General features: G+C 34.3%; 1 protein-coding gene across 1 annotated transcript in view; it reads left to right on the top strand.

The window, feature by feature from the left end:
* Window positions 1-14024, top strand: part of LOC109375908 (transmembrane protease serine 11C-like) — a 61927-nt gene that overhangs the window by 1622 nt on the left and 46281 nt on the right. The window contains exon 2 of the mRNA XM_019631468.1: window positions 5986-6101. Coding sequence (XP_019487013.1) covers window positions 5986-6101 — 116 coding nt within the window. The remainder of the gene's footprint in view (window positions 1-5985; window positions 6102-14024) is intronic.

The following is a 14024-nucleotide window of genomic DNA, read 5'->3' as shown; positions in this document are numbered from 1 at the left end:
CTGAATGAGGGCCCTCCTACACCCACTATCACAGATACATAGACACATACACACACACACACACACACACACACACACACACACACACACACACACACACACAGAACTCCAAATCAATTAAACCCTTTGCAAGTAGAAAGAACATCTATCCACATCTTAGAAAAGTCAGGTGAGAACAACAAAAATACTTAATTTACCCATCTTTAAAACTAATTTGTATTTATTACCATAATTTAACATTTGTGAATCCTGACTATGGATTATGGCTGTACGATAAGTGAGAGTTGAAAGTTAGAGTGGCCTATATGATTTAATTTTCCTTCTGGAGATCAGGAACAAACCCTAATCCTAAATATGCTGATAGTAACCAGAGGAGAAATCTCTACCTAGAATGTATATCTATCCTAGATTTGAAATGTCCTAAAGAGAAAATATTCTACAATTTCCCCTTTAATATTAGGAAACCAGAATGAGTGATTTGCAAAGTCCCTTTCAGCTCCAAAAGGCTATGCATCTCTTGTTCTAGGAACTTTACAATGGAGGGAAGTTTGAAATCAAATAATACTCCCTAAGAAACAAATTCTGGTATACAAGAATCACTGTTATATCACCTTATAGACAAGTCAAAGGAGAAACAATAAATGAAGTTTATCTGTGTATCTGTAGGTTAAAATATTGTAAAATTGCCAATAATCAATTTCTTGACCTACAAAAGCAGCATTTCTGTATGATTTAATCTATCAGAATAACATGGTTGAGAAGAATAGGAAAATATAATCCAAATATTTGCCATATCAAGTTTCACACTCCATTTATCAAATTTCCTTTGAGGTTTATCCCATGGCAAGCTATAAAATACACAAACATATACCTGTAGGTATGGAAAAGTTTGCTTTAGGATTATATACCCATCTGTATGAAATTAAGTTACCAGGGTTCTACCATTTCATCAGTTATCTTTCCAAAAATTTTAAACACCATTTTAGACTCAATAAATGAGTTGGTCAGATTGGGGAAAAGTGTTTTCCTATAAATTTTTACTTGGTAAGATATCTTTTAGTTTTGTTTTTTTTTTAATTTTATTTTATTATGGTCCCAAAAAGTTCATGGGCATCATGCTTCTATAGAAACAATAAGATATTCATTTTTATGTGCAGAGTTCAAACATAATTTGGACAAAATATATTTGAATGGTCAAAGTTTTTTTAAAGTAAAATAAAATCTCTAAGAGATTTAAACTTGGAAATTTCACCGGCATTGGAATCTAGTTAATATTATCTGTTCAGGAGATATCATCTGTTCAGGTAATGACTCTTAACTAAGAATTAAATTTCCTACAAAATATTTGATTCTGTTTCCAAATAAAAATTAAAATACAGGTATTTCAAACTAATCAATATTTAGTATAGTAATTTCAATGAGTGTTAATTATGTATGTTGGTTATATAACATTATATATATTTATCATATATATATATTTATCTCAGACACCTTACACAGACACGTACATTTATAGAAACCTACCTAGAGTATTGCACATATGGGTATATAATACACAAAACATAAACATAAAATATAAATATAAAGAATTTATATTATATTAATATAAAATATATAAGCCAAACACAAAATATAAAAATATATGTTATGGGCTGAATTTTATCCCCTCAAAATTCATATGTTGAAGCTTTAACCCCTCATACTTCAAAATGACTAATAGTTGGTGATAGGGTCTTTAAAGAGATAAAATTAAGCTATAATAAGGTGATTAGGGTGGGCCCTAATCCAATATGACTGGTGTCTTTATAAAAAGAGGAAACTAGGACACAGATACATACAGAGGGAAGACCATGTAAAGACACAGGGAGAAGACAGTCATCTATAAGCCAAGGCGAGAGGCCTCAGGAGAAACCAAAACTGCCAGCACCTTGATCTCAGACTTCTAGCCTCCAGAACTGAGAAAATAAATTCCTATTGCTGAAGCTGCCCAGTCTGTGGTACTTCGTTACGGCAGCCCTTGCAAACTAGTACACTATTTAATATAGTATATAAAACAAAATTAATTTTACAGTTCTTGCATTTTACCTTTATTAGTAACCTTGCCCATCATTATACACCCCTTGCCTAGCCCAATCTCTTGCACACAGAAAATGCTCAATAAGCATGATTACAATAAATTATTTTTAACTTCTGATACATTTCCTCTGTTTATGCGAAAGAAAAACATTATTTAACAATATTGAAAAATAGATACATTGGAATAAAGTTACCTCCCAATTCATAAATATGGTAATTTATTCTAAAAGCTTTTATTATTGTTATTCTCTTACTCTATTGCTTTCAAGCTGTATGTATCATTTAATGCCTATAAAAAACCCTATGAGTCTGTTCATAATGATGAATGAACCCCTAGAGCAGTGGTTCTCAACCTTTCACAGGGGTCGCCTAAGACCATCGGAAAACACATATTTTCCATGGTCTTAGGAACCAAGACACCACTCCTCTATCCGTCTCCAGGCCCACATGCAGATATGCCCACATACGAGTACCCAGCTACCCCTGTGAAAGGGTCATTCAACCTTCAAAGGGGTCGCGACCCACAGGTTGAGAAACGCTGCCCCAGAGTTTCTGAAGGCTGTTTTGATTCAGGCATTAAAAAGGCTGACTTGAACCCTAAAATATTAAGTTACTCTAAATGTAAATACTTGAAATATAACATTAACAGACAAATATTTACAGAATGGTTTAAAAATGTAACCCAATAATATGATGTCAACAAGAAACTCATTTTATAATGATATAGGCACGTTAATAATAAAAGGATGGAAAAAGGCATATCATATAACATTATTCAATAGAAAGATTTTTATTTTTAAGATTTTCTTTGAGAAATCCTCAAAGAAAATCTTAAAAATACATTAAACTAAATAAAAATAAAATATCAATTTGTGAGACACAGCTAGAACAGTGCTGAGATAAAAGGAATATATATATATGGCATAAAAAACATGCATTAGAAGAAAACTTCTTCAGTAAATAATCTAAGCTCCCATTGCAAGAACCTAGAAAAAGTCTAGCAAAATAAACACAAAGCAGAAGGAAGGAAATAATGAAGAGTAGAAATTAATGAAAACAAATATAAAAAACAATGAAACAAAACTAGGGTTCTTAGAAAAAAAATCAATAAAATTGGCAAAACTCTAGGATAACTGACAAAGGAAATAAAAGACACAACTTACCAATATCTGGAATTAAACAGAGGCTCTCTCTGCATACCTGTAGAAATCAAAAGGATAGTAAGGGAATACTACCAACTCTACATGCATATATTTGACAACTTAGACATAATGGACCAGTTCCTTGAAAAAACACAAAGTACTGCAACTCATTCAATATGAAATAGATCTTTTTAATAGACTCATAACTATTAAAAAATTGAAATTATAATTTAAAAACTCCCCAGAAAGAACTATCCAGTGTGATTTATGCCAGGGATGCAAGACCAGATCAATATTCAAATAAAATTAATATAACCCACTATATTAACAAGCTATAGAAGGAAATTCATGTATCACTTGATCTAATGATACATCTAAATCCAAATGATTTTGACAAAGGCACAAGGATCTCTCTAGATTATTTCTTACAACTGCATGTGAGTCCGTAATTGTCACAAAATGAAATATCTAATTAAAATTTTTTGAAAAATATACAAACGTCTTCAATTCGGTAGAACATTTTGTAGGAAAACTGACCCAGTAGCTTCAAATCAGTAGCATGAAAAATAAAAAAAAGGAGGGTGAAGTATACTCATAAAAGCTGTTCTAGATTATGAGAGAAATAAGAGATATAATAACCAAGTGCAATGTGAAGTTTTGATTTGATTTTTATTCAACAGAAAAATTGCAAAAGACATTTGAGGACAAGAAGAAATATTTGAATATGAACTTGATATTAGAGGATACTAAGGAACCATGTCATTAGTATGACAATATTCATATTTTTCTAAATGCCATTTTTTTAGAGGGAAAAGAAAGTATTTAGGGGCAAATGGCATGATTCAATTATTTTTCTGTAAGTACTCTAAAATTGAAAAATACATGAAGTAAATGTTGCAAAAGTTCATAGTTCTTAAATTCACGTGATCGATATATAGAGGTTCATTAAATTATTTTCTCCACTTTCATGTATATTTTAAATTTCCCATGATAAAAATAAAAATTCTCTTTATGACATTTTCTTCACTATGTGTAGCTCCATTTCTTTGCTTCCCTTTTCAGTAAACTTTTTGAAAGAGGGATACATAGTCACTATCTCTCGTTCCTCTACTTCGACTCTCTGTCAAACTCTCTTTAACAAGTCTCATGCCCTTCCCACTCCTAAAACATTTCATCAAGGTCACCATTACCTCTATAATGCTAACCCAATGGTCAATTTTCCATGTTCATTTGCTCATCTTATTTGAGCCATCAGCAACATCTGACACAGTTGATCCCCTTCTTCGTCCTTGATACACTTCTATTAGCTTCCAGAACACCATTTTCCCTTGGTTTTCTCTTCCTACTCTCACGAGTTGTTTCCTCTGTCTCCTTTGCTGTGTCTTCCTCTATTCTATAATCTCTTAATATGGGAGTGCTCCAGTGATCATATATTGGTCTTCTTCTTTTTGTACACTTATTCCCTTGGCAATCTCACCTACTACCAGAACCTAATCTATATGTTGATGAGTGCCAAATTTATATCACTAGCCAAGATCTCTATGCCAAACTCTAGACTTGTATATCCAACCTGCCTAGTGAACATCTATTGATAAAACATAAAATGAACAAAACTGAGCACATAATCATCCCCCACAAAATCTGCTATATCAACAGCCTTCCCGTCTCAGTTGATGACAACTCCATCTTTCAAATCCTCCAGCTAAAGAACTGGAAACCATCCTCGACTCCTCTTTCCCATTCACATTTAACACCCATCGATCAGGAATTCCTATCAATGCTATACTCAAAATGTATCCAAACTTCAATCCCTTTTCATTCCTTCCGCTTCTACCACCCTTGTTCAAGCCAACATCCTTTCATCATTTTGTGCTTGGATTGTTATAACCATTGTCTATCTTGTTGCTCTGCTTCCACCCTTATTCTCTATAATGTACTCTCCACAGAATAGTCAGAGGGGTCCCTTTAAGAAATCAGGCCAGATCATCACAGTCTTCTGCCCAAAGCGCTCCAATGCTCCCATTTCACTCAGAACGGGCCAATATAATTACAATGACATAAAAGGCCCTATGTGATCTGGGCCTTGGTATCTGTCAGACCTAGTCTTAGTACTCTTCCCCTCATTCACTGCTCCAGCCGCCTTGATCTCCTAAAGACCAGGCATACCCCTCCCTCAGGACGTTTTTCAACTTGTTCCCTCTGCCTGGAATATTCTGATATCTGTATAGTTAACTGCCTCACCTGTTTCAAGTCTGCTCAGGTTTTACCTTTCCAGTAGGTCTAACCTGGCTACTCTATTTAATATTGCATCCTGCTAGCACCACCATCTCACACACACTCCAACATATGAGTATCTTACATAGCTCTACTTTTTTTCCTACAGAACTCAGTATCATTTTACCAGTTATGAATTTTACTAATTATGTCCCTTGTTTGTTGTTTATCCTCAGTAAAATGTAAGCTTCATAAAGAAAGAAATCCTTGTTTCTACAACTATGCTTACCACATACTAGGACAACTAAAAATATTTGCTGAATGAATTTTGATTTTAGTTTTACCATTATTATCATATGTGCTGAAAAAATAAGCAGGCCAAATATATTTACTAATTCTACATGTTTTTTTTCAAGCTCAGCAGTCCACTGAATCCACAATTAATGTAAAATAATATACTTTTATAGTTAACATCAAATCTATTTTTATTTCTGCGAGAGTTCTATAGCTTACGCATATTAACACTTGCTTTTCTGTCCTTTTTGCTCAGAAGAAGAGAGTCAAACACAAAAATGAAACTCACAAGGTGTGGAAAGATTACCCTGGGTATCTTAATAATGGTGATTGCCACAGTAATAATCGGACTCATTGTTTGTTTCGTGTCTTATGGTAAGTACTAACAATGTCTGGCTTTCCAGTTACATGGAATGATTTTCCCATTACTGGGCAAGTTAGGAACTTTGAGAATGGGGGGAAGGAAAGAGTCAGACAAGATTACTTGGCAAAGAAAATTTCTTATGGTTAATAACATTTACTATAGTCTTTGTTCTTTAAAGACCTTTGGCTTAGGGCATTCTAGACCCAGAGATTTAGTATGCTCTTTTTAAAATTCCTGGTAAAGATTTAGGTGCTGGGAGTACATTAATGAATAAAATAGTCATAGTCTCTACCGTTGTTGAGCTTATAACTTTCTGAAAAGATAATGAGTTAAACAAATAAATATAAAAGCCTAGAATCTGGGATTCTAAGCTAAGATTTCTTATTCTAAAACATATATTTTTTCTCTATATAGTGCTTTCGTCTGATAAAACTTTCCCTAAGAAGTATTTTTTGTTATTGAGGGATGAAATAAAAAAGAACAGTCAGCACAAATTTTTCTATGTATTTGCATAAAATAGAAAAAAGTTATGAGATCCTTAAGTTTGAATTTTCTTAAAAATATCTTTGTGCCAGTTCTGTATCCTGTTCTTGTTACTCTCTTAAACCCACTCTTTCCTAAACTTTTCAAGGATGAGGACCTTTTTATAGAAACAACCTTTTTTTCCTACATTCCCACAAGATAATTACTTTGTTGAATAGGAAAATAACAAGTACTGTAAACTTAGTAATGCTTTTAAATTAGCTTGTATTTAATTAATTACACCTACCTATGTTTGAAAATCAGTAATACATATATGTAAAAGAATCATTGGTTATAAATTCTAGAACAATGCTTGCTGTGTATGTAAATATTTATCCCTAGAATCATCTTCTGTTGCCACCATGCCCTCCTATCCAATGTCATTCATGGCTCACAGGTTGGGAACTACTTCTTTAAAACATAGTGTTTTCTGAAAAAAATACATTTAGAAAAAAGGCTGTCTAGCTAAACAAACATCTATTTCAGTTTATGTAAGGGGAAAGAGTTTACACAGAGAGAACTAGAACTGGGCACAGTTGAGTAAGGAGGCCATCTCACCAAGAACTAAGTGTTTACTACTGTGTGCTTCATTTTCTATGCACACCCTTCCATAGACACAGATTGATTGTATGTGTTTGCAATCATTACAATCATTAGATAGATTGTAATGCCAGCTGCTACTACTGACAGACCAAGTCATAGTCATAGCATATGCCCATGAACCTTTGAATAAGAGGTGCTTATTCAGGACACAGACACAGAACCTTCTGTCTTTCATCAAGGGTGTAAAAGTGCCAGAAACTGGAGATAAGAAAAGGATATCTAAACAGGCTATCTTGGAAAATAGGTGAAATGTAATTTCTAATACCACTACAACCACACCAATATGTGAAGAGTGATTTGCCTTTCACATCAAGCTGAGAGATGGGTTTTGAAAGGGATCAACATGACCCTAAGAAAACTCTTGCAGATTCAGTAACACAGTGGACTGGTCTAACTCACACCTGAATATCTAAAGGGCAAGAGAGTTGGAGCTTGTTTAGCAGGGTGAAGAGGAGGTGACACCCCTAGGCTGTTTAACTAACCAGAGTCTTTGAGACAAACAATGCATAACTGTTTCCTAAGAAACACATAGACCACCCAGGAAAAAAGCCCCATCGTCTTAGATCCTGTCCAAGAGACCATGTAGAGTGGTAATCAGATTTCAGGTTAAGGAGTGGGAAATGTCTCCAATTGTCTAAATGCCGAGGAAGGAGTAAATGCATGTTGGAATAGTTACATTCGTCCATGGAAGGGAACTGTAGTTGAGACATCTCCAGCAACGAGTGGAAAGGGAATTTCAAAGTTCAGAAAAACCTAGAATGACGTTAGTTTTGAATGTGCACTGTTTCCAGAGCACCAAAGCTAGTGTAGATAACATATGTTACAGCCTATAAAATATACCTGTTTGAAATACTAGTTTATATATATTTGCACATATGTATATAATTACCACTTTCAGTTTTATTCTAAGTCAATTTTTTATAGATAGTTTTAGTAGGTCTAGAAGAGACTACTCATATGAGAATAAATATGGGTTCTAATATATGTGTTAAGATCTCACTCTTGGATTTAGTCATATGAATACCTATCTCCCAGAAATTATAACTTTAGTGGCTTATAAAAACTTCTAAATAGAAGGGAAATATTCCAAAATTAAATACTTCAGCATCAGAACAATTTTTGTTAATAATGTAAATTTTCTCAAGTCATAGTAAACCTGTAGAAATAAGAGCCTCCCAAGAATGCAAAGTTCTTTGATAGGGCTTCCTAATTCCTAGATTGTATTTCCTTTTTCTTTTTAAAAGTCATTAAATGGGTTTTCACTTTAAGACTGCCTACCTGATGCCACAGTATCTGGTATGAACTAAAAAAATTAATCAGAAAGATCTTTTAAAGAACCTACATGTTTGTCACTAAACAAACAAAATCTCAGTCTGACTAGCCAAATTGTATACTTTTTATCCAGATGCTTTGGCATCATATAGAGGCAGCCTTATGATGTTTCTTATTTGAATGAAACTTCCAGTATCATTTTAAGATTTTCTAGTTCACTACTTCAGACTCTAAACCTGGAGTCAACCAGCCATCTCCTCACAATAACTGCTCTTCCTCCCAGGCCAATAATTAGCTAAACAAGGACAGCTGGACAAACCAAAGCAAAGCAAAAATATTTGCTCTAGGATGCTTACCTTTTGCTGCTTCACATGACTCTATATACTGATAATGTCATATTTCCTATTTTGTTAACTTTTTAAGACATAGATCAACGGTTCTCAACCTTCCTAATGCTGCGACCCCTTAATACAGTTCCTCATGTTGTGGTGACCCCCAACCATAAAATTATTTTCGTTGCTACTCTATAACTGTAATTTTGCTACTGTTATGAATCATAATGTAAATATCTTTTTGTTTTCCGATGGTCTTAGGCAACCCCTGTGAAAGAGTCGTTCGACCCCCAAAGGGGTTGCGACCCACAGGTTGAGAACCGCTGATCTAGAGCAAGGTTAGTACCTTTTCCTTGTAAAGGAACAGATACTATTTCTTTTCCTCTTGATGGGTCATTATAGTCTCTATTACAACTACTCAAATCTACTGTTGTAGTGCTGAAGTAGCCAATACGTAAATAAGTGCATGTGGCTGTTTTCCAATAAAACTTTATTCATGGACACTAAAATTTTAATTTCATATAAAAATTATATGTCATAAAATATTATTCTCCTTTTGACTTTTCAACTTTTAAAAACTGTAAAAACCATTCTTAGCTCCTAGGCCATATAAAACCAGGAGCATGCTTGATTTCAGAGTTTGCAGACCCCTGATCTAGAGCAGTGAAACTTAACCCTGGCTGTACCTTAGAATCACCTGGAAAGCTTTTTAAATAAATAGTAGTACACAAGCCCCACTCTCAAAGATGCTGTCTATAGTGGAAATTGTCATTCTCAATTCTTCCCAGGTGGTTCTAATGTGCAGTCAAGGTTGAGACCACTGATCTAGAGGGAGAGAGACACACATAAGATTCAGATACAAATAAGTTCAGAGGTCAGTGGCCCAGGCTCAGTGTATCACTTCAGGTTGGCAGGGACCCAGGCTCATTCTATCTCTTTGTTCCACTATGACCTACTTTGCCCAGATCATCTTAATGTCCAAAGTGACTGTGCCAGTTCTGGCCATCATGTCCACATTCCAGCCAGACAAAAAGCAGAAAAGGAAGAAGAGTGTGCTCTCCCTCAGTAAGAAAACATCTCAATAGTTTGCCCACACCACTTTCCCTTCCATTCATCAAGCCTAAATGTACTACATCACAAATAGATGTAAGAGAGGCAGGTAAATGTAGTTTATTTTTGGATAACATCTACTCAGTTCAATGTCACAAATTGTATCACTACAGGAAAAGGGAAGAAAGGATATCAATAAATACTGTAACACATAGTTTTTCTCCTCAGGTTAAAAAGGTGAAAGGATGAATACAAATACAAAGAAATACAAATTCGTAGTTACAAAATAGTCCACGGGGATGTAAAGCACAGGGAATATAGTCAATAATGTTTCAACAACTATGTATAGTGCCAGGTGGGCACTAGACTAATTGGGGGGATCATTGCACGATTTATATGTCTAACCACTATGCTGTACACCTGAAACTAATGTAAAATAATATTGAATGTCAACTGTAACTGAAAAAAAAATAATAAAAATTCTACTGCTGTAGTTTAGGCTGTAACTGGTGAGGAAATTAGCAGAGAAGATTGCCAATGCATAGAGAAAGTTAAAACTTTTTGCTGATTTTTCACTACTACTATTTTAGGATAATATTTCCAAATCTTCCTATGCTAACTATACCTGGAAACTCTTAGCCCCCAAAAATAGCAATTTCACTTTCAAATAGGAAATGAAAGGGAAAAACATCCGAGTCTAGAGAAAAATAATTTCTTCTCAAATTCAAACTCAGTTGCTGTGTTTTCTTGCTTTTAAGGGCCAAAATGATAAATATGTGAGATTCTTTTCTAGAGTATCTCTTCAGTGCCAAGTTTAACCTTAATTCTAATAAACTCTGTAAAAGGCATCTCTTTGACTCTGGAGGCATGCTTGGGAAAACTTGGCAGGAAAAACTACCTTCAGCAAGTCTTAAATGTGGGTAACAGAAACCAAGGATCAAACTCAGGGTATTTAAGGTGATTCATATCGTCTAAGATAATAGCTACCAAGAATGAGAGTAATCAGTTGCCACCAGAACCCAGTTTTGAGCAAATAAATCACCATATCTGAGAAAATGCTAGGTGTGGAGCCACACAGAAAGAAGTGCACTGATATTGTTATCAGTTAATTATAAGCCCACAATATATGTATGATTTTGACCACAAAAAAAATTATATTTCTCAAAGGATAAGTGGCATCTTAAAAGAATATTCAACATAAATCCGTTTCCTTGAACAATGTTTTTAGATTAGTTTGAAGTAATTTTTTAAAAGCACAAAGAGGAATCTGGCAGACAGAACCTCACCAAATGAATGAAGTTAACATCAGCTGTAATGGGACAAACTGATATCAGGTGCCTGTTTGCCAAAGGACTTGTAAGTGCTCTGCTATTGGCCATAAGAATAAGTAAATCGTAATCTAAATCTAATCATGAAAAACAGTTTTATTCAAATGTCAAGCCACATAGAGCACCCATTTATCTGTAACCCCTAATAGTGTATTTAAATAGCTAATCTTTCTTTAGCATTCTATGGAGCCCATTTGTTTTAATTACTCTTCTTTTTCAGAAATTTCTGAGCTCTGCTGGGCCATTAGCTCTATCCAGATTAGATGTGCATTTTGCTAATGCTGGTTTACATAGAGCTAATGAAACATTCAGATGGGACCTAAACACTACATTCTCCTTCTTCCTGATATTCCCACCTAATCCCACATAGGAATCTTGGATTTCACAACCTTCCCAAGCTAATCTGTCATAGAATGTTTTTCAAAAGTTGCAGGTCATTAATTCATTGGAATTCAGTGGAAATTGTTCAAGGTGTGTTGGGAGTCTGAACGGAGAAAATGGAGAGAAGGCTCTGGAATTTAGAGTATGGTGAAGAGCTAAAGTTGACTTACATAGAGAGAGAAGGGGGAAATGTAGTTGAAAACAAACTTGTTAAGCAGGAACACCAGAGGTACAGAAGTAAATGTTTGCCTGTTATAAAACCATAGCATTTCAGAAAAATAAGAGGACAGAGTCCCTGACCAGGACACGACATTTACCTGAGAATCTTCCATTTCTTCCTCTTCCTTCCCTGGGTTTCTTCCTTGGGTGAGGTTACACGGAGAAATCAATCTGCATCTTGAGAATAAGCTGTTAAAGGCTTTGGCACACACCCATCACCTGAAACCACCACCGCTGCAAGCAGAAGAGCCTTAAATGCAGGAAAGTTCACCCTTCTTTGTTCCTTATGCAGGAGAGATTCTCCTGTGTCTTCAGGGAAACTCTTTATCTCAGAGGCCCCAAAATTCTGCCACAGCATGGATAATATGGATTGCAACATCTTGCTCCTTCCAAACCCACGCAGAACAGACCCTATTACTTCCCTCTAGCCCAAGGGCTAAACTCAGCTCTTATAAATATACTCAGGAGGCCTCATACTTAACTCTGGTCTCACCTTAAAATCACCTGGAGCACTTAATTAAAACAACATTGATGTTCCCACCCACACTGATAGACTCTGTGGGAGGGGGCACAAGTGATGATGGTTCTTAAAACCCCACATGTGATCCTAATTGGAACCCTGGGCTAAGAGCCACTTATGTAAACCTTGCTTCTTAATTTTAAATGTGCATAAAAATCACTTGGATGGATGTTAACTAGATTTACTGTGGTGATCGCTTCACAATACATACATATATCAAACCATTATTTGTATACCTGAAACTAATATAATGTTATATGACAATTATACCACAAATTTAAAAAAAAATAATTTGAAAATAAAAAAATTAAACATATATTCAAATACAAAAAGAGGAGAATTAGTCAGGATTTAGTCTTCCCTGGAGCTCTTAACCCTAGTCCAGAAAGTGACCTGTATTATTTGAAAATATGACTCTTCTAGAAAGGTAACACCAATGAAAATAACAGGAGATCCTAGGTCATTTTCTCTACTCAAAGTCTATGTTATATTTGAAGCAGAGTAGTTAATCCTTTATTATGAGAATCTGTTTTCAACAGTACCTTTTACTTCGAATTCAACAATACCTTTTACTCAATTTACCACTATACCTTCTCTTTAAGGATTCAGTGCCCTAACAGAATAACAGCTAGACAATGGCTTTCCTCTTTAGTGTTTGAAACTTATTTAGTAGTCCAACAAGTTAATATAACTTAAGACTGCCTCAATGTTTTAGAGTCTCAACCTTGATATTCTAATAGAAAAATAAAAATTATACAATATATGTATAAAAATATATAACAAGAAAATATTATGTTCCTTTGGAATTTTCTTTTTCCAGTTCATTGAGATATAATTGACATATAACATTATGTAAGTTGAATGTGTACAAGTTAATTTGATACACATATATTGCAAAATGATTATATATATATAATCATACATATATATAATTTCAGATGTTTCACTGTTAGTGTATAAAAATACAACTGCTCTATGTATGTTGATTTTATATCCTGCAATTTTGCTGGACTCAATTAGTTCTAACAGTTTTTTGGTGAAGTGTATAGAGAATTTTCTATATATAAAATCATATCATCCACAAATAATAACAATTTTATTTCTTCCTTGCCAATTTGGATGCCTTTTATTTCTTTCTCTTGCCTAATTGTTCTGGATAGGATTTCTAGTACTATGCTAAATAGTAGTAGTGAGAGTGGGCATTCTTGACTTGTTCCTGACCTTAGAGGAAAAGCTCTTAACCTTTCACCATTGAGTATGATGTTAACTGTGGGTTTGTTATATATGGCCTTTATTATGTTGAGGTATGTTTCTTCTAGACCTAATGAGTTGGGCATTTTTAAAATGTGAAAGAAGGGACATTGCATTTTGTCAAATGCTTTTTCTGCATCTATTGACATGATCATATGTCTTTTTATATTGTATTCTATTAATTTGGTATATCACATTTATTGATTGGTATATATGAAGCCATTTTTGCATCCCAGAGATAAATCCCACTTGATCAGTGTGTATTTTAATGTATTGTTAAATTCATTTTGCTAGTATTTTTGTTGAGGATTTTTACACCTATATTCATCAGGGATATTGGTCTGTAGTTTTCTTTTCTGGCTTTGTCATTAGGATAATGCTGGCCTCATAAAATGAGTTTAGAAGTGTTTCCTTCTCTTCTATTTTTAGACAATTTTGAGAAGGATTGACATTAAT

The sequence above is a fragment of the Hipposideros armiger genome, unplaced genomic scaffold, assembly GCF_001890085.2.
Source record: "Hipposideros armiger isolate ML-2016 unplaced genomic scaffold, ASM189008v1 scaffold_1001, whole genome shotgun sequence".
NCBI lineage: Eukaryota > Metazoa > Chordata > Mammalia > Chiroptera > Hipposideridae > Hipposideros > Hipposideros armiger.
The sequence above is the reverse complement of the archived record's forward strand: the minus strand, read 5'-3'. Positions and strand labels throughout refer to the sequence as shown.